At 43.0% G+C, this 20,576-nt stretch overlaps 2 protein-coding genes across 2 annotated transcripts in view; one reads left to right on the top strand and one right to left on the bottom strand.

Annotated features, from left to right (window-relative positions):
- Haus1 (HAUS augmin like complex subunit 1) overlaps positions 1–18,185 on the top strand; it is a 28,011-nt gene extending 9,826 nt beyond the window's left edge. The window contains exons 3-9 of the mRNA XM_045142499.1: positions 175–310; positions 5,274–5,408; positions 6,211–6,334; positions 9,907–9,972; positions 14,764–14,835; positions 16,147–16,194; positions 17,494–18,185. Coding sequence (XP_044998434.1) covers positions 175–310; positions 5,274–5,408; positions 6,211–6,334; positions 9,907–9,972; positions 14,764–14,835; positions 16,147–16,194; positions 17,494–17,544 — 632 coding nt within the window. The 3' untranslated portion in view covers positions 17,545–18,185. The remainder of the gene's footprint in view (positions 1–174; positions 311–5,273; positions 5,409–6,210; positions 6,335–9,906; positions 9,973–14,763; positions 14,836–16,146; positions 16,195–17,493) is intronic.
- Positions 7,152–8,286, bottom strand: LOC123458475 (lysine-rich coiled-coil protein 1-like). Its single transcript, XM_045142500.1, has one exon. The coding sequence runs from the start codon at positions 8,111–8,113 to the stop codon at positions 7,349–7,351; it is 765 nt and encodes a 254-aa protein (XP_044998435.1). The 5' UTR covers positions 8,114–8,286; the 3' UTR covers positions 7,152–7,348.
- Positions 18,186–20,576: the final 2,391 nt, after the last annotated feature.

Raw genomic sequence — 20,576 nt, 5'->3', positions numbered from 1 at the left:
TCATCTCACATGTTGGATTTATAGGAACCTGCCACAAATTCCAGCTGGTCTCAAATTCACTCATCCTCGGCAGGCCTTGAACTCACAGTGATTCTCCCAAAGTCAGCCTTCCGGTTAGGATTATAGTCATGAACCACAATGCCCAGCTGCCACGAGCTTCTTTTATCATTTCAGCCAAGCATCTGCAAGATTTTCTCATGGAGAGTGTGAACTTTTCCCCTGCCAATCTGTCTAACACTGGTTCCAGATATCTGAACGCTTTTGTTGACAGTGCACTGACCCTGGAAACGAAGAATACTTCACTGGCAAGGTAATTATTGTGACCATTTTGAGTTGTGTTCTCACGGGAGAATATGCTGTAAGATTTTTACCTAAGGGCTTTTGGGTTTTTGTAGTCATTCTGTGTAAGAAGTCAACAAAAAAGACAAAAGTGCTGAACTATTAACTTCATTCCTATAAAATTATTAAGATAAAAGCCAGGTGTGGTGGTGCATATCTTTGATCCCAGCACTTGAGAGGCTGAGGTAGGAGGATCACTGTAAGTTCGAGGCAACTCTGAGACCAGAGTGAATTCCAGGCCAGCCTGGGCTTGAGTGAGACCCTACCTCAAGAAACAAAATCTATTCAGATGAGTTTGATATTTACTGAATTTCAGTGCTTTCTTTTTCCGCCATTAGGTTGTGAAATTCTCTCCAGCCCGGCAGACACTTTTAATCCAGGTACTGGGGGGAGGCTGAATTAGGAGGATCACTGTGAGTTCTGAGCCAGCTTGAAACTAATTCCAGGTCAGCCTGGGCTAGAGAAAGACTCTACCTAGAAAAAGAAAACAAACAAACAAACAAATATATATTTGAGAGACAGATAGAGTAAGAGTGTTCCAGGGCATCCTGCTACTGCAGATGAACTCCAGACACGTGTGCCATTTTGTGTATATGGCTTTACTTGGGTACTAGAGAATAAAACTCAGGCCATTAAGCTTTGCAAGAAAGTCCCTTTGGGGCTGGAGAGATGGCTTAGCCGTTAAGTGCTTGCCTGTGAAGCCTAAGGACCCCGGTTCGAGGCTCAGTTCCCCAGGACCCACATTAGCCAGATGCACAAGGGGGCCCATGAGTCTGGAGTTCGTTTGCAGTGGCTGGAGGCCCTGGTGCGCCAATTGTCTCTCTCTCTCACTCTCTTTCTCTCCTCCTCTCTGTCTGTCACTCTCAAATAAATTAAAAAAAAAAAAAGTAAAAATCCGTATTTTTCTTTCTTTCTTGTTCTGAAAAATAAAAAGAAGAAGAAAGCCCCTTTGCTAGGTGTAGTAGCACATGCCTTTAATCCCAGCACTTGGGAGGCAGGGGTAGGAGGATCACCTTGTGTTCGAGGCCAACCTGAGACTACAGAGTGAATTCCAAGTCAGCCTGAGCTAGAGTGAGACCCCGCCTCAGAAAACCAAAAAAAAAGAAAGAAAAAGAAAGCAACTTTACCCCTGAGCAATCCCTGCATTCCCCACTTTCATTATTATTATTTTTGGTTTTTTGAGGTAGGGTTTTGCTCTAACCCAGGCTGACTTGGAATTCACTATATAGTGTCAGGGTGGCCTTGAACTCACAGTGATCTTCCTACATCTGCCTCCTGAGTTCTGGGATTAAAGAAGTGTATTAGTATGCCTGGCCCACTTTCATTATTTATATAATTCATATAAACATAGGTTAGCTGGGCCTAGTGGCAGACACCTATAAATCCTAAGGTATTTGAGAGGCTGAAGTTGAAGGGTCAAAGACTTGCCTGAGCAACTTTAGCAAGACCCTGCCTCAAAGTTAAAATTAAAAAAAACAAAGATTAGGGCTGGAGAGATGGCTTAGTGGTAAAGGTACATGCCTGTGAAGCCTAAGGACCCAGGTTCGATTCTCCAGGTCCCACATAAGCCAGGTGCACATGGTGGTGCATTCATTTGGAGTTTGTTTGCAGTAGCTAGATGCCCTGGAGTGCCCATTCTCCCTCCCTGTCTCTCTCTCCCACTGCCCTTTGTCTCAAATAAATAAATAAAAAATAAAAATCTTTAAAAAACAAAAACAAAGATTAGCCATGCATGGTGGCACACGCCTTTAATCCCAGGACTTGGGAGGCAGAGGAGGGAGGATCACCATGAGTTTGAGGCTAGCCTCCTGAGACAACATAGTGAATTTCAGGTCAGCCTTGGCTAGAGGGAAACGTTACCTCCAAAAAAAAAAAAAGAAGAAGAAGCTGGGTGTGGTGGCACATGCCTTTAAATCCCAGCACTCCAGAGGCAGAGTTAGGAGGATTGCTGTGATTTTGAGGTCACCATGAGAATACATAGTAAATTCTGAGCTGGAATGAGACCCTGCCTTAAAAAAACAAACCAAAAAAAAAGAAAAGAAAGAAAGAAACAAAAAGAAAATTGTATATATGGGGGTGGCAAGGTGGCTCAGCAGTTAATGACACTTGCTTATAAAGCCTTTTGGCTTGGGTTTAATTCCCAAGCCACCCATGTAAACCAGTCACAAATAGTGACTCAAATGTTTTGTGTTCACTTGCAGTGGCAAGAGGCCCTGGTGTATCCATGTATGTGTACAGGTACACACCACACACACACACACACACAAATGCAAATAAATTTTTTTAAAAGTAGGCCTGGACTGGGTATCGTGGTGTATTCCTGCAATCTCAGTTTGAGACAGGAGCATTTCTGTGGGCTCAGGGGAAACCTGAGCCACATAGCATAGCAAGTTCTAGGTCAACCAGGGCTACAGAGTAAGACCTTGTCTCAGAAAAAGGGGGTGGGCTGGAGGGATGGCTTAGCGGTTAAGGTGCTTACCTGTAAAGCCAAAGACCCAGGTTCAATTTCCTAGGACCCACGTAGGCAAAATACACAAGGTGGCATGTGCATCTGGAGTTTGTTTGCAGCGGCTGAATGTCCTGGTGCACCCATTTTCTCCCTCTGCCTCTCTCTCTCTTTCAAGTAAATAAAAAAATAAAAAATAAATAAAAGAAACTAAAAAGCCGGTGTGGTGGCACACGCCTTTAATCCCAGCACTCGGGGGGCAGAGGGAGGATTGCCATGAGTTCGAGGCCACCCTGAGACTACATAGTAAGTTCCAGGTCAGCCTGACATACAGTGAGACCCTACCTCGAAAACCAAAAAAAAAAAACCTGTAAAAATTAAAAAAAAAAAAAGAGGGCTGGAGAGATGGCTTAGTAGTTAAAGCGCTTGCCTGCAAAGTCAAAGGACACAAGTTCAATTCCCTAGTACAATTCCCTAGTACTCATGTAAGCTAGATGCACAAAGTGGAACATGCATCTGGAGTTCGTTTCTAGGAGCTGAAAACCATGGTACACCCATTGGGTCCCCACTTCTCTCTCTCTCTCTCTCTCTCTCTCTCTACCTGCCTGTTTCTTTCTCACAAATAAATAAATAAAAATTAAAAATGTAAAAGGAGGGACGTGGGAGATGACTCTTAGTAAGTATGTTTTCTATGTAAGCATGAGGACCTGAGTTTGAGCCCCAGAACTCATGTAAAAAGCCAAGTCTAGGAATTGGGGAGATGGCTCAGCAGTTAAAGAAACTTGCTTGTAAAGACTATTGGCATGGGTTCAATTTCCTAGCCATTCACATAAAGCCACACAGTCATCCATTTATAGTGGCAAGAGACCCTGGTGCTTGCACACACATAAACATAAATACATAGAAATAATAATAAAAAATAATAACCCCAGCACTAAGGGGACTGAGACAGGTGTATCATTAGGGCTCATGGTCAGTCTAGCCAAAAAGACAGTCAAGGTCCAGGTTCAGTGAGAGACTTTCTTTCAAGGAAATAGGGCAAAAGAGCAATGAAGGAAGATAACCAAGGTCTTCCTTTTGCCTCCACATGTATAGACAGCACATGTGTTTGCATATCTGTGTTCAGGCATACATGTACCACATGCACATACTCCACATACAAAAGAAACAGGACTGGGAAGATAGCTCAGTGGTAGATTGCTTAACTAGCATATTCAAGACCCTTGGGTCAGGAGATGAAGGAGGAAGAGGAGAGCAGTAGACTAAATGATGGGATTGAGCATGGTGATTTTGGTAGAGTTGGTAGGATAGGTTAGAGACCCAGGTTGGTGATATGTAAGTTTATTTAACAAATATTAAGCTGTTTACAACAAGAATTTCACCTATGTAGTGACATGATTCTTCAGACAACCAAAGAAGAAGCTGAGGCTCAGAAGGGGGTTGGTCAGATAACTTCTCCACAGTTGGATTCTAATCATATCTGACTCCAAACTCCGTGTGGCTATGACATGATCAGAAAACTGCACAGCTGCTCTGCTTAATTGCCAATATAAAGGCCTGAATTCTCACACACACATGGACACGTGCATGTACACACACCATCTGAAGAGTAACGGTTTGGTTTAAGAACATGCAGGTTAGGGCTGGAAAGATGGCTTAGCAGTTAAGTGCTTGCCTGTGAAGGTTTGAGGTATGATTCCTCAGGACCCATGTAAGCCAGATGCACAAGGGGGTGCACACATCTGGACACATGTGAACCCTTGCAGTGGCTGGAGGCCCTGGCTGCCCACTCTCTCTGCCCCTTTCTCTGTCACTGTTAAATTAATAAAAACAAACAAACAAAAGAACATGCAGGTTAGGTGGCAGTATCAGTGTCAACTCAGTTTGTCAAATATCAAATATGGTTGTAGACAAGTGTATAAACTAGGAAGCAGAGGGCTGGAGGGATGGCTTAGTGGTTAAGGCATTTGCCTACAAAGCCAAAGGACCCAGGTTCAATTCCCCAGATCCCACGTTAGCCACTTGCACAAGGGGATGCATGTGTCTGTTGTTCGTCTGCAATGGCTGGTGTCCTGGCATCCCCACTCTCTCTCTCTCTTCCCCCCTTCTCTGTCAAATAAATAAATAAATAAATAAATAAATAAATAAATAAATAAATAAATAAAAAACATTTTTAAGCTAGGAAGCAGAGAGGAATAGGATGGCAATGACCTCACAGTCAAATGAGAGAGGACGGGTACTGCTGTCCCAGCATGGCAGCCGCAGGAGGGCGAGAATGACCAGCGTGGAGAAAAAGCTAGTTGATTGGGGGCGGGGACTCTCTGCTGCGCTTTGCAGGACAAGCAGCTCCTTGCAGCTGCAGGACATTGCAGTTGATGAGCACAGCGGGTGACACTGGAGTAAGGGCATGCAACAGCGCAGAGATGCGGGCGCTTTCAGGACTGACAGTTGCTAAGACTGCCCTTAACGCTTGTGGTTCTTCTTTTAGCCTCATCCCTGCAGTGAATGACTTGACTTCCGATCTTTTTCGTACCAAATCCAAAAGTGAAGAAATCAAGCTCGAGTTGGGAAAACTTGAAAAAAATCTGACTGCAACATTAGTATTAGAAAAATGTCTACGAGAGTAAGTTGAAGTGTGGGTAGTTTTGGTCATAAAAACATTAACAGGACACTATGAAGCTGGGCCTAGTGGAACGGGCCTGTAATTCCAGCCACTCAGAAGGCTGAGGCAGGAGCAACGCAAACTCAACGTCTGTCCAGGCAGCTCAATGAAGCAGTTAGGTGTGGATTTCCCCCTTATACTTTAAATGGCTTATTATTTTGGGTTTGTTTCTTGGTTTACAATTAATACAGGTTTTTATAATTTTCCAAATGTTTAGTTTACAAACTACCACACAATTTAAAGTCATAATGTATTTGTTATGCTTTCTTACTATGGCTCTGACACCCCTCTTTGAGCCTTCTATCGGTCCTTATTGTCCCAGAATTTAGGAGCTGTGGATAGGGTTTATGTAAAATACACAAGTAACTTGGTGATATTTAAGTTTACTCAACAGATATTAAAAAGGTATGCTCCAGGCACTGGATCATGTACCATTTAGTAGAAAGAAAGGCCTTTGGGACCTTGTATTTTCAAACTGGCCTCAGGATATATCAAATCATCTATTTGATTAACAGATTTATTTCTCCAAAACTAATTTGCATAAATTAATCTTAAAATTATTTTATATTCCTTAAGAAAAATCCCCCATGGCAGCATGGAGGGGACGAGGACCTGGAAGAATGCAGTGGAGTCTTGAGATGTAAAATTTATGGTAGAGTAGGTTATCTAGTATTGGCTAAGCCAGTGTTAAATCTAAAAAGTAGAGGTTGTTGTTGTTTTCTTTACAATGAAAATCAAATGCTCTTGCTTTTACTTTTGAAAGAGATCTCAAGAAAGCAGAGCTGCATCTGTCTGCTGAAAAGGCCAAAGCTGACAACCGTCTTCAGAACAAGGACTTCCTAAAAGCAAAGTCAGAGGAGTTCCGATTCGGAATCAAAGCTGCAGAGGTGGGTAGGAAGGGCTAAATATAGCCAGCCATTTTGACCTCCATCCTCCCAGTAGGCAGCATTATCAGTCTCGTTCAGATGAGGGAACTGCAGAGAAGATGGGTAATTTGCCCAAGGTCACGTCGCTACTGCACAGTAGGTGTAGCTTCAGGACAGGCATTCAGACCCTTAAACTGTGCACTTATCTCTCATAGCATGTGAGCGTAGAGAGGGTTCACATGGAACCTAAAGTGCTTGAAAGCATGTATAACTTTTCATCTGTGATTTTTTTGTTGTTGTTGTTTCTTAAGGCAGGGTCTTACTCTAGCCCAGGCTGACCTGGAATTCACTATGGAGTCTCAGAGTCGTCTGTGATTTTTTATTTTTTTATTTTTATTTTTATTTTTTTTAATTTTTATTAACATTTTCCATGATTATAAAATATATCCCATGGTAATTCCCTCCCTCCCCACCCCCACACTTTCCCGTTTGTTTTTTTACTTTTTTTATTTTTTTTCAGAAATTAGAACTTTATTATAAACATTCCCAGATTAGAAACTGAATTTGTGTGAAGATGCTGAAACTTTTGGAACTGTATGTAAGATAAGCTTATTATAATGTATTTCACTCTCCAACACTGCAAGTTAGATCTAACAAAGGAAGTCTAAATTGCTTCATAGAAAACCAGTGAGCATACAAATACCTGACACAAAACTAAAACAAACCCAACCAAAACATAGATTCTGCAAAGTGTTAATCCTCCAATTTAAAATAAATGGGTCTCCCAAGGGAAAATAATTCCATCACAGCAATTTAACAAAAAGCAGCACTCTCATATAGGGAAATTATATGTAAGATGTAATGACGCTTTTAGAAAATGTAATTTTCATATTGGAAAACAAGCAAACTAAATACTTTGTGCTCACTGTCAGAAATTAAAGTACCTCTTGACATAGGATAAGTGGCATGAGTATCATGAAACCAAGCTCCTCAAATATTTTTCAACTTAATCCCAGGAGAACCAATTGAAGAGTTTCAAAATCCAAGGATAGACTGGTCCCAGAGCATTTCTTCCTCCGTCCTTTCTTCGCCCTGTTCCTTCTCCTTTCTGCGCTTGCGGTCCTCTCTCTTAGAGGCTTCATCTCGGGTTTTTCTCTCTTTTTGAGTCTTAAGCTTTTCTGTACTGACTGGTTCAGTTTCTGTTTCTCCCTTCGGTTTCTTTCTTTGGATGCTCTTTTGTTTGTTTAAATCCACTTCCTCAGAACTTCTTTTTCTCTCATGTTTGGGCCGCTCTTTCTCAGTTCTTTCTCTGTCTTCTTCTAGGTGCCTTTTCCTTTTTGGATGCATATGTTTATGACTGGCATGAGAGTCGCTGTCGCTGTAACCTGAGCAGAGGTGTTTGTGAACTCCAAGCTCTAGGCTGTATGAGCCACAATTGTATTCTTGCTGACTAAAGTTCAGGGGCACTGTTTTTTCTGAGAAATAGTCCCTGCTAAACTGACAGTAACCCAGAGTGTCTAGTGACAGCTTGCTGTCGTGAGCTGGGAACCGGTTCTGTACGGTTTGTGAAATACTGCAGGATCTTGGATGGGTCTGGATGGTTCCAGATGAAAATCCTGGGTCAAACATTCTGTACCTAGGTCTGGAATCAGCCTCTTCTCTGTACCTACCATTTCTTAAATAGTCCTCTCTCATCCTTCTGAAAGAAGTCTCTGGCTCTAGGCCTCTGGCTTTCTGTGCTTTAATGTAATTTTCAAGTTCATCTTGAAAAGAGTCACAGGACTTGTTTGAATGCTTCATTAGGGTGACAAAAAGCGTTTTTCTTTATCAGACTGACAGCTTGGTAGAGAAATTTGATCATATTCACCCACTAGTTGCTTCAGTTTTTCAGCATGAACTTTCCCCAAAGGAAGACTGTACCATGAGGTAGGCATCTACTTTTGTCCAGTATCTTATCCTCCTTCACCTTCTCCGAGCAGGGGAGGGTGTCTACAACTACTGCCACCCCCCCCCCCAACGCCGCCGGCCCGGGAAGAGGCTGCGGGGGAGGTGGCGGAGGGGCAGGAGCACCGCTGCCGCTGCCGCCGCCTCCGCCGCGCCGAGCAGGCGGGGTCTCGTCTGTGATTTTTTAAAAACTTTTATCCAACCTTTTTAAATTTTTTTTTTTTTTTTTTTTCCGAGGTAGGGTCTCACTCTAGCCCAGGCTGACCTGGAATTCACTATGGAGTCTCAGGGTGGCCTCGAATTCAAGGCGATCCTCCTACCTCTGCCTCCCGAGTGCTGGAATTAAAGGCATGTGCCATTATGCCCAGCTTAATGTTTAATTTTTTAATTTATTTGAGAGACAGAGAGGTAGAGAGTGAGAGAATGGGCATGCCAGGGCCTCCAGCCATTGCAAACAAATTCCAGATGCATGTGCCAACTTGTGCATTTGGCTTATGTGGGTCTTGGGGAATTGAACATAGGTCCATTTGGCTTTGCAGGCAAACACTTTAACTGCTAGGTCATTCCTCCAGACCTTTTAAAATATTTTTTATTTGCAAGCAGAGAGAGAATTGGTATGCTAGGGCTCTGGCCACTGCAGAGAAACTCCAGACACAGATGCCACCTTGTGCATCTGGCTTGTGTAGATATTGGGGAATGGAACCTTGGTCCCTAGGCTTCATAGGGAAATGCCTTAACCACTAAGTCATCTCTCTAGCTCCCTGTGATTTTTTTTTTTAATTTATTTATTTATTTGAGAGACAAAGAGAAAGTGGGAGGGGAGAGAGAGAGAGAAAATGGGCAAGCTGGGCATCCAGCCACTGCAAACAAAATCCAGATGTATGCACCACCTTGTGCATCTGGCTTATGTGGGTCCTGGGGAACTGAATCTGAGTCCTTTGGCTTTGGTGGCAAGCGCCTTAACTGCTAAGCCATCTTTCCAGCCCCTCATCTGTGATTTTTTTTTTTTTTAAATTTTATTTATTTATTTGAAAGCGACAGACACAGAGAGAAAGACAGATAGAGGGAGAGAGAGAATGGGCGCGCCAGGGCTTCCAGCCTCTGCAAACGAACTCCAGACGTGTGCGCCCCCTTGTGCATCTGGCTAACGTGGGACCTGGGGAACCGAGCCTCGAACCGGGGTCCTTAGGCTTCACAGGCAAGCGCTTAACCGCTAAGCCATCTCTCCAGCCCTCATCTGTGATTTTTGACTGTTTTCTGTTTTGCATGTATAGGTGTGATATGTTTATATGTATATGTATTTGTATGCATGCATGTGTGTGTGTGCATGTGTGCCAGAAATTCAGCCTGGTACTATAGAGTGAGTGCCAGGTCAGCCTAGGCTAGAGTGACATCCTACCTCACCCTCCCCCCCCAAAAAAGAATAAAAAAGATGATTTATTTATTGGAGGGAGAGATAGTGACAGATAATGGGCACACCAGGGCCTCCTGGTGCAACAAATGAACTCCAGGTGCATGTGCCACCACTTTGTGCATCTGTCTTTCCATATATACTGGGGATTTGAACTCAGGTGATCAGGCGTTGCAAGCAAGCACCTTTAATTGCTGAGCCATCTCTCCAGCCCTGAGTTCTTTTCTTATAATTGCAGGAGCAGCTCTCAGCTAGAGGCATGGATGCTTCTCTTTCTCATCAGTCACTAGTGGCCCTCTCAGAGGTAAGCATCTTATCCTGGCCCATTCTCTGTTGCTAAACAGAATACACCAGATCGGATGGGTTATAGACATTGAAAGTAGTGTACTTGATTCATGGTTTGGAGGCTGAGAATTCAAGATTGGTGGAAGGGTAACTAAGTACAATTCTGTCAGAGATAGGAAATTGCCAAGATGATTGGCCACTCCCACTGTAAGAGCTTTAATTCATTCTCAAGGTCTCTGCCCAGTCACCTTGTAATACTGCTACAATGCTAGTTAAATTCATCATGAGCTTTGGGGAAGCATTAAACCATAGCACTGACTATTAAAATTGTCATTTTTATTTATTTACATATGTGTTGGTGGGTGCACTACAATGAATGGCTTTATATGGATGCTGGGGAATCAAATGTGGGCTGGCTGACTTTGCAAGAAAATGTATAACTGCTGACCCATCCCCTCATCCCCAGAGCACCTACTTTATTGTAATTAACCTTCTTTAAAGCATTAATCCATGAACCTGGTGTCATGGTGCATACCTTTAATCCCAGCTCTTTGGAGGCAGCGGTGAATTTGAGGCCAACCTGGCACTATAGAGTGAGTGCTGTGTCAGCCTGGGCTAGAGTGAGACCCTACCTTTAAATACCCTCCCAACTCCCTCAAATATTAGTACACAATACGGCTTTTTATTTCATTAATTTCTCTTATGGTTCTTCTTCACTGTTGTCATGATTTCTTTTCCTTTACTTTTTAAATTTTGTTTTCATTTTCAAGGCAGGGTCTTGCTTTAGCCCAGGCTGACCCAGAATTCACTATATAGACTCAGGGTGGTCTTGGACTGAGGGCTATCCTCCTACCTCTGCCTCCTGAGTGCTGTGATTAAAGGTGTGCACCACCACACCTGGAATTCTGTACTTTTGTCTTCATTTTTTCTGTTTTATTTTTTTCCCCTTTGTCTTCCCCCCCCACCCCCCGCCAGGGAAGGTTTCACATTAGCCCAGGCTAACTTGGAATTCACTGTGTAGTTTCAGGGTAGCCTCAAACTCAGGGAAATCCTCCTATCTCTGCATCAGCCAAATCTTTGTACTTTATGTCCACCAGTATTTTATCTTTTAAAAAAAACTTTTTTAAAACATTTATATTTGAGAGAGAGGGAGAGAGACAGAGAATGGGCATGCCAGAGCCTTCAGCCACTGCAAATGAGCTCCGGAAGCAGGCACCACCTTAAACATCTGGCTACATGGGTCCTGGGGAATTGAACCTGGGTTCTTTAGTTTTGCAGGCTAGTGCCTCAACCGCTAAGTCATCCCTCCAGCCCCAGTATTTTATCTTTATTGCCCATTTAACTGTGTGTATCCTACATGTGTTTTTGATTTGCTAAACAAAGGTCCATGTCCTGTGCCAATTATTTAGGCATTCCTGTTTCTTCTCATTCAGTGAACAGTGAAAATGTAGGTCCCCAAATGGCACTTTCCAAATCCAAGTTTGAGGTTTTTTGTTTAAGTATTTTATTCATTTATATATTTATTTAAGAGATAGAGAAAGCCAGGTGTGGTGGTGCACACCTTTAATCCCAGCACTTGGGAGGCAGAGGTAGGTGGATGGCTATATGTTCGAGGCCACCTTGAGACTACATAGTGAATTCCAGGTCAGCCTGGGCCTGAGTGAGACCCTACGTCGAAAAACCAAAACAAAAGCAGAGAGAGAGAGAGAGAGAGAAGGGGGAGGGGGAGAGAAATAAATGGGCACTCCAAGGCCTCTAGCTACTGCAAATGAACTCCAGATGCATGTCCCACCTTGTGCATCTGGCTTTACATGGGTGCTGGGGAATCAAATGTGTGCCCTCAGGCTTTGTAGGCAAGTGCCTCAACTGCTGAACCATCTCTCCAGTCCTTAAAAAGTACTTTTATAGCCAGGCATGGTGGCACATACCTTTAATCCCAGCACTGGGGAGGCAGAGATAGGAGAATGGTTGTGAGTTTAAAGCCATCCTGCAACTATTGAGTGAGTTCCAGGTCAGACTGGGTTAGAGAAAGACCCTACATCCAAAAAACCTTATTTACTTATAAGCAGAGACAGAGAGAATGAGCGCACCTGGGCCTCTTGCTGCTGCAAATGAGCTCCAGATGCATATACCAGTTTGTACATCTGCATCTGCTTTTTCATGGATACTGGGGAACCTGGGCCATTAGGCTTTGCCAGCAAGTGCCTTATCCATTGTGCAGTCTCTACAGCCCAATCCCTTTTTTTTTTTTTCAAGGTAGGATCTTGCTATAGCCTGAGCTAACATGGATTTCAATATGTAGTCTCAAGGTGGCTTTGAACTCACGGCAATCCTCCTGCCTCTTCCTCCCAAGTGCTATGATTAAGGGTGTATGCCACCACAGCCAGTTCTCCAAAACTATCTTTTTTAAAAAAATTTTATTTATTTATTTATTTTTTAAAAATTTTTATTAACATTTTCCATGATTATAAAAAATTATCCCATGGTAATTCCCTCCCCCCCACACTTTCCCCTTTGAAATTCCATTCTCCATCATATTACCTCCCCATCTCAATCATTGTACTTACATGCATACAATATCAACCTATTAAGTACCCTCCTCCCTTCCTTTCTCTTCCCTTTATGTCTCCTTTTTAACTTATTGGCCTCTGCTACTAAGTATTTTTCTTCCCACGCAGAAGCCCAATCATCTGTAGCTAGGATCCACATATGAGAGAGAACATGTGGCGCTTGGCTTTCTGGGCCTGGGTTACCTCACTTAGTATAATACTTTCCAGGTCCATCCATTTTTATGCAAATTTCATAACTTCATTTTTCTTTACTGCTGAGTAGAACTCCAGTGTATAAATGTGCCACATCTTCATTATCCACTCATCAGTTGAGGGACATCTAGGCTGGTTCCATTTCCCAGCTATTATAAATTGAGCAGCAATAAACATGGTTGAGCACGTACTTCTAAGGAAATGAGATGATTCCTTCGGATATATGCCTAGGAGTGCTATAGCTGGGTCATGTGGTAGATCAATCTTTAGCTGTTTTAGGAACCTCCACACTGATTTCTTTTTTTTATGTTAATTTTTTTTTTGTTTTCTGAGGTAGGGTCTTACTCTAGCTCAAGCTAACCTGAAATTTTCTATGTGGTCTCAGGGTGCACTTGAACTCACAGCGATCCTCCTACCTCTGCCTCCTGAGAGCTGGGATTAAAGGCATGCACCTCCACACCTGGATTTTTTTTTTATTAATTTTTAAAAATATTTTTATTTATTTATTTTGAGAGAGAGAGAAAGAATCAGCTTGCCAGGGCCTCCAACCACTGCAAATGAACTCTATAAACACATGCGCCACTTTCTGCATCTGGTTTACATGGGCACTGGGGAATTGAACCTGTGTCCTTTGTCTTTACAGGCAAGTGCCTTAATCACCAAGCCATCTCTCCAGCCCATTATTATTATTTTTATTCTTTTTTATATTTTATTTTTTTTTTGTTTATTTAAGAGAGAGGGAGAGAATGGGCACATTAGGTCCTCCAGGCACTGCAGACAAAACTCGAGATGCATGCAAAACCTGGTGCATCTGCCTTACATGGGTCCTGGGGAATTGAACTTGAGTTCTTTGGCTTTGCAGGCAAGCACCTTTACCCCTAAGCTGTCTTCCAACCCTCTGGTTATACTCTTTTTTTTTTTTTTTTTTTTTTTTTTTTTTGGTTTTTCAAGGTCAGATTTCACTCTAGCTAAGACTGACCTGGAATTCATTATATAGTTTCAGGGTGGCCTCAAACTTGTGGCATTCCTGTTTCCTCTGCAACCCGAGTGCCGGATTAAAGGCATGCACCATCATGCTGGCTTCTAATCCTATTGTTTTTTTTTTTTTTGTTGTTGTTGTTTTGTTTTTTTTGAGGTAGCGTCTCACTCTGGCTCAGGCTGACCTGGAATTCACTATGTAGTCTCAGGGTGGTCTCGAACTCATGGTGATCCTCCTATCTCTGCCTCCCGAGTGCTGGGATTAAAGGCGTGCGCCACCACACCCGGCTCCAATCCTATTCTTAATAGGTAGGAGTATAACTTTCTGATTTTTTTTTTTTAGAGACAGCAAGAGAGAGAGAGAGAGAGACAGAGGGAGAGAGAATTGGCGCACCAGGGCATCAGCCACTGAAATTGAACCCCAGATGCTTGTGCCACCTCGTGAGCATGTGCAATCTTGTACTTGTCTCACCTTTGTGTGTCTAGCTTACATGGGATCGGGAGAGTCGAACATGGGTGGTCCTGAGGCTTTGCAGGCAAGTGCCTTAACCACTAAGCCATCTCTACAGCGCAACTTTCTGATTTTAAGCATCTTAGAAGTGTTGTTTCTTTTAAAAGTGAGCTTATCAGGACTAGAAAGATGGCTTAACAGTTAAGGTGCTTGTCTTTGAAGCCTACGGACCCGAATTTCATTCTTTAGTACTCACCTAAGCCAGATGCACAAGGTGGTGCATGTGTTTGGAGTTCTTTGCAGTTGCTGGAGGCCCTGGCGTACCCATTTTATCTCTCTGTCTGCCTCAAATAAACAAATGTTATTATTATTATTATTTTTTAAAGAAGTGAGTTCATCTGTTTGAACTTCTTTGACCTTATTTTGAATGTCTTTGGGTTGGGTGATGTAGCTAAATGGTAGAATGCTTGCTAATTATATAGGAGGCCCTGGGTTTAATCCCCAGCATCACAAAAAATAAATAAAATATCATTATATTGCATTTTATTTCAGAAATGAGCAGTATTTAGTTGCATTGTGACTGTCTCCATTACTCTGTGACTCTGTTTTTTCACCCCAGAAACTGGCAGAGCTAAAACAACAGACGATACCTCTGAAGAAAAAATTGGAATCCTACTTAGATTTAATGCCGGTAATTATTCTTAATGTCATTTTCTTGAATCTTTCCCCAAAGTCAGTAAGTGATCATGAAAAAATAGTGGATTCCTATATGAGGATTTAAAATCATGGCGGAATTGAGGTTTTGGCTTATATAGGTAATTGGAGCCCTTGAGGGAACGAGACTGAAGGATCATTGGGAATTTGAGGTCAGCCTACAGAATGAGACCCTGCCTCCATATGTAATTACAAAATCTAATAAATAAATAAAAGGAGGAGAAAAGAAAAAGGAAGGCCGGCCGGGCGTGGTGGCACACACAAACGTTTTTAATCCCAGCATTCAGGAGGCAGAGATAGGAGGATCGCTGTAAGTTCAAGGCCAACCTGAGACTACATAGTGAATTCCATGTCAGCCTAGGCTAGGGTGAGACCCTACCTCTATAAACAAACAAAACAAAACAAAACAAAAAAACAAAAAAGGAAAGAAAAAGAAAGGCTGAGTATGGTGGCATATACCTTTAATCTCAGGCAAAGGTAGGGGGATCACTTGAGTTCCAGGTCAGTTTGGGTAGAGTGAAAAAAAAAAGCTTGAAAGTAAGCAAAGTTATGGTTGAATTTCAGTATTGTATGTATATTGGCTTTCCCTCTAAATATTTTTTTTGGTTTTTTTCGAGGTAGGGTTTCACTGTAGCCCAGGCTGACCTGGAATTCACTATGTAGTCTCAGGGTGGCCTCAAACTCATGGTTATCCTCCTACTTCTGCCTCCCGCGTGCTGGGATTAAAGGCATGCGCCACCATGCCTGGCTTTTTTTTTTTTTGAGGTAACAGTCTCATTGTAGCCCTGGTTGACCTGGAATTCATTATGGAGGGTGGCCTTGAACTCACATGATCCTTCTGTACCTCTGCTTCTATCAATATGCCTCCACTAGGAGGGGTTAAGTCCCAAATCTCCATCAGCTGGGAACCTAGCATTCAGAACACTTAAGTTTATGGGGGACACCTGACTCAAACCACCACAGGGAAGAGTTATTTTGGCTCATGGTTTCAGATTTCAGACCACCATGGTGAAGAAGCCATAGGAGAGCAGGTCATTTTAAGGAGGAATGGACATGTGACAAGTCTGTTAATGCCATGACAGACCAGGGAGCAGAGAGCAAGCCAGGGACCAGGTTAGAACGTATCAAGGCCTCCTTTCATCACACAGGTACCACCTCCTACAGGCTCCACAGCCACCCCACCCAGAGTAACCCCATCAGCTGGGGAGCAAGTATTCAGACAGGCACATGTGGGGAACAGCTCATATTCCAATCATAACACCTTTTTTATTTTATTTGTCTTCATAAGAATCCATCTCTTGCTCAAGTGAAAATTGAAGAAGCAAAGAGAGAATTGGTAAGTAATTCTCTTTTTTCTTCCTAATTATTGTTTTCCTTTCAGTGCTGGGAATTGTACCCAGGTCCTTGCACATGTTAGGCAATTGCTCTACTCTAAGCTATATTGGCAGCCCTCCACAAGTGTTTGGAAGATGTTGCTTTAGGAGTAAAAATGAGAAAAATCTATGCATGTTTTACTACACTGACTTGTCTCTGAAGGTTTCTTTTCTTTGGATGTTCATTGGAATCTTTAGGAGTCTGAAAACTGGTAGGGTTTGGAAGGAAGAAAGGAGGTTGATATAAACAAATAAATGTCTAAAAGCATATTTGGAGGGGCTGGAGATATGGCTCAGTGGTTAAAGATGCTGGCTTGCAAAGCCTGATGGCCCAGGTTCAATTCCCCAGGACTCCAGTAAAGCCAGATACACAAAATGGTACATGCGTCTGGAGTTCATTCTGGTGTACCCATAGTTACCCCTCTCTCTCCTTACAAATAAATAAAAATGTAAAAATAAGATAAGAGCATATTTGACCATCATAATGGTATTTTAACATTTTTCTGTTTCAAGTTGGGCCTGGTGGTACTTTCCAGTAATCCCAAGACATAGGAGGTGAGGGCAGGAGGATTGCTGTAAGTTTAAGGCCAGCTAGGTCTACATAGTGAGTTCTAGACCAAGCAGGGGCTACATAGTGAGACCTTGTCTCAAGACTACATACCCTAGAGGGCTGGGGAGAGGGCTCAGCATTTAAAGGGTCTTGAACAACCTGCTGGTCCAGGTTCAGTTATTAGCCACTCATGTAAAGCTGGACAGGCATTTGCTTGATTTGTTTCCAAGTAGCAAGAGACCCTGCCAACACCCGCATCCACAAATAAATAAATAAATAAGGGCTGGAGAGATGGCTTAGCGGTTAAACGCTTGCCTGTGAAGCCTAAGGACTTCGGTTCGAGGCTCGGTTCCCCAGGTCCCACGTTAGCCAGATGCACAAGGGGGCGCACGCGTCTGGAGTTCGTTTGCAGAGGCTGGAAGCCCTGGCACGCCCATTCTCTCTCTCTCCCTCTATCTGTCCTTCTCTCTGTGTCTGTCACTCTCAAATAAATAAATAAAAATAAATAAATAAGGGCCGGGGATGCAGCTCAGTAGTAGAGGTCTTGGCTGGCATGCACAAAGCCTTTGGTTTGGTTCCCAGTTTCCCAAAAAGTAAATGCCTACATAAAGTTTTTGTTTTAATGCTTTCCTTTTTTGCTTTCTTCATATTAAGTATGGTTAGGGGTTAAAAGCATCTATTGAATATCTTCCTAACTTTTTTCTTTTTTTAGGATGCCATTGATGCTGAACTTACCAAGAAAGTAAACATGATGGAACTGTGACTAGAACCAATGCACACCCTGTTCCCTAACAGAAAACTGAGTAGGACGTTAAATATTTTTTGTTTTGTTTCATTTTGAGGCAGTGTCTCACTGTCGTCCACACTGACATGGAACTCATTCAGTACCCCAGGCTGATCTTGAACTGATCTTCTCATGTCAGTCTCCTGAGTTCTGGGATTACAGGTATAAGCCACTATGCCCAGGTTTAAGCACTTTTTTTTTTTCCTTTTGACATTCCTTAATATAATTGCTAGGCTCTGGCGAGACAGTTTGGTAGATAAAGTGTTTGCCTCAAAAGCATGAAGTCTTAAATTTAATTCTCAGTACCCACATAAATCTGGGCATGGTAGCACAGCTCTCTGGGCATCCAGTCTAGCTTAAGTGAGGAGTTCTGGGCAGTGAAAAAGCCTGTCTCAGAAGAGATGGACCATGTACCTGAGGGTCACACCCAGGGTTGTCTTCAGGTCTCCACAGACATCTGCACACACATGGACACCCACACATACAAACATATTCATATGTACATGCAAAAGTAAAACAGCTGTGTTCATAGATGAGATAATATCTCTGTTGGTAAAATAATAGTTTCTGGTTATGTATTAACATTTTTGTGCTTAAATATAGTGTTCATATAAAAAGTGCTTTTTGGTGTTTGTGAGTATTATGTGTGTGTGGGGGGGGTTGTATGCATATGTGTGTGCTGATGCACATTCATGCAGAGATCAGAGGACAACGGTGGGTGTCCTCTCTCCCTTCCTTCCTTCCTTTCTTCTTTCTTTCTTGTTTTTCAAGGTAAAGGTCTCACTCTAGCTCAGGCTGACCTGGAGGTCACTATGTAATCTCAGGGTGACCTAGAACTCTCAGCAGTCCTCCCACCTCTGCCTACCAAGTGCTGGGATTAAAGGTGTGCGCCACCATGCCTGGCTTTCACTTTATTTATTCATTTATTTATTTTAGAGGTAGAGTCTCACTCTAGCCCAGGCTGACCTGGAACTCACTCTGCAGTTCCAGGATGGCCTTGAATTCACAATGATCCTCCTACCTCTGCCTTCCTAGTGCTGAAATTAAAGGCATCCACCACCATGTCTGGCTTAAAAAAATTTTTTTTTTCAAGGTAGGGCCTTGCTTTAGCCCAGACTGAACTGGAATCTCAGGGTGGCTTTGAACTCACGGCAGTCCTCCTCCCACTCCCCAGGTGCTGGGACTAAAGGCATGTACCAACAGGCCCAGATCCATCACTTTTTTTTTTTTCTTCGAGGTGGGGTCTCAATCTAGCTCAGGCTGACCTGGAATTCATTATGTAGTCTCAGGGTGACCTCACAGCTATCCTCCTACCTGTGTTTCCTGAGTGCTGGGATTAAAGGTGTGTGCTACCATGCCCAGCCTGTCTATCACTGTTACACTTTATTTTGAGAAAGAGAAATGAGGGGCAGAGAGGGGGGAGAGAGAGAGAGAGAGAGAGAGAGGAAGAGAAAGAATGGGTACACCAGGTCCTTCAGCTACTGTAGATGAACTCCAGATGTGTGCACCACCCTGTGCATCTGGTTTACATGGGTCCTGGAGAATTGAACCTGGGTCCATTGGCTTTGCAGGCAAGTGCCTTAACTGCTAAGCCATCTCTCCAGGCCTTTTATATTTTATTTATTTATTTATTTTTAGTCAGTTTCACATTGAATCTGGAGCTTGTGCCATTTTTCAGGGACTGACCAGTGATCCCTCTACCTTTCTCAGGTATGCACAGTCATACCCAGCTTTCTTTAACTCTTTAAAACCATATTAGTTATTTATTTGCAAGCAGAGAGAAAGAGAGGGAGAGAACAGATGTGCCAGGACCTTGCCACTACAAATGAATTCCATCTGCATGTGCCACTTTGTGCATCTAGCTTTACATGAGTAATGGGGAAACGAATCTGGGTTGTCAGGGTTTGCAGGCAAGCACCTTTAACCACTGAGACATCTCTATAACCCATGCTCAGCTTTTTAAAAAATTGTTTGTGGGCTGGAGAGATAGCTTAGCGGTTAAGCGCTTGCCTGTGAAGCCTAAGGACCCCGGTTCGAGGCTCGGTTCCCCAGGTCCCACATTAGCCAGATGCACAAGGGGGCGCACGCGTCTGGAGTTCGTTTGCAGAGGCTGGCAGCCCTGGCGCGCCCATTCTCTCTCTCTCCCTCTGTCTTACTGTGTCTGTCGCTCTCAAATAAATAAATAAATAATTTTTAAAAAATTGTGTATGGGAGCACATTACTGTGGATTATATGTGGTGGTCAGAGGAAAACTTTGAGGTGTCTGTGCTCTGTCTTCTTTGAGACAAGGTGTCTTGCTCCTACAAATGACCTTACAGACTGCGAATAAACTTTAGCTGGCCCACAAGCTAAGGATTCTCCTGGCTACCATTGTTGTAGGCTTGGTGAGATCACAGAATTGAACCTCAACTGTCAGGCTTTGCAAGTGAGTGCTTAGAACCACTGAGCAATCTCCCCAGCCCTCTCACCAACTTATTTGTTCTTTTGGGTTTTCAAGGTAGGGTCTCACTCTAGCCCAAGTTGACTTGGAATTCATTTTGTCATCTCAGGGTGGCCTTGAACTCATGGTGATCCTCCTACTTCTGCCCCCCAAGTGCTGGAATGAAAGGTGTATGCCACTTTACCTGACTAATTTTTTTCTGATGGGGGAGATAGCTTCTTAAATATATATTTTATTATTTACAAGCAGAGAGAGGATGAATACGCCAGTATCTCTTGCCACTACAAACTAACTCCAGATGCATGTGCCACTTTGTGCATTTGATTTTATGTGGAAACTAGGGGATTGAACCCAGGCTGTCAGGCTTTGCATGCAAGTGCCTTTAACCACTGAGCTGTCTTTCCAGCCCCTGACTGGCTTTTTACTGGGGATCAAACTTACGTTTCCAGAATACTTGTTCAGCAAGTATTCTTACCCACTGAGCCATCTCCCTAGCCCCTCAAAAAGTATTTCGTTACCTGTCAATTTTCTTTTTTTCTTTTGAGGTAGGGTCTCACTCTAGCCCAGGATG

The sequence above is a fragment of the Jaculus jaculus genome, chromosome 2 (genome assembly GCF_020740685.1).
Source record: "Jaculus jaculus isolate mJacJac1 chromosome 2, mJacJac1.mat.Y.cur, whole genome shotgun sequence".
Taxonomy (NCBI): Eukaryota; Metazoa; Chordata; class Mammalia; order Rodentia; family Dipodidae; genus Jaculus; species Jaculus jaculus.
Note: the sequence above shows the minus strand (reverse complement) of the source record. Positions and strands in the feature narration are given on the sequence as shown.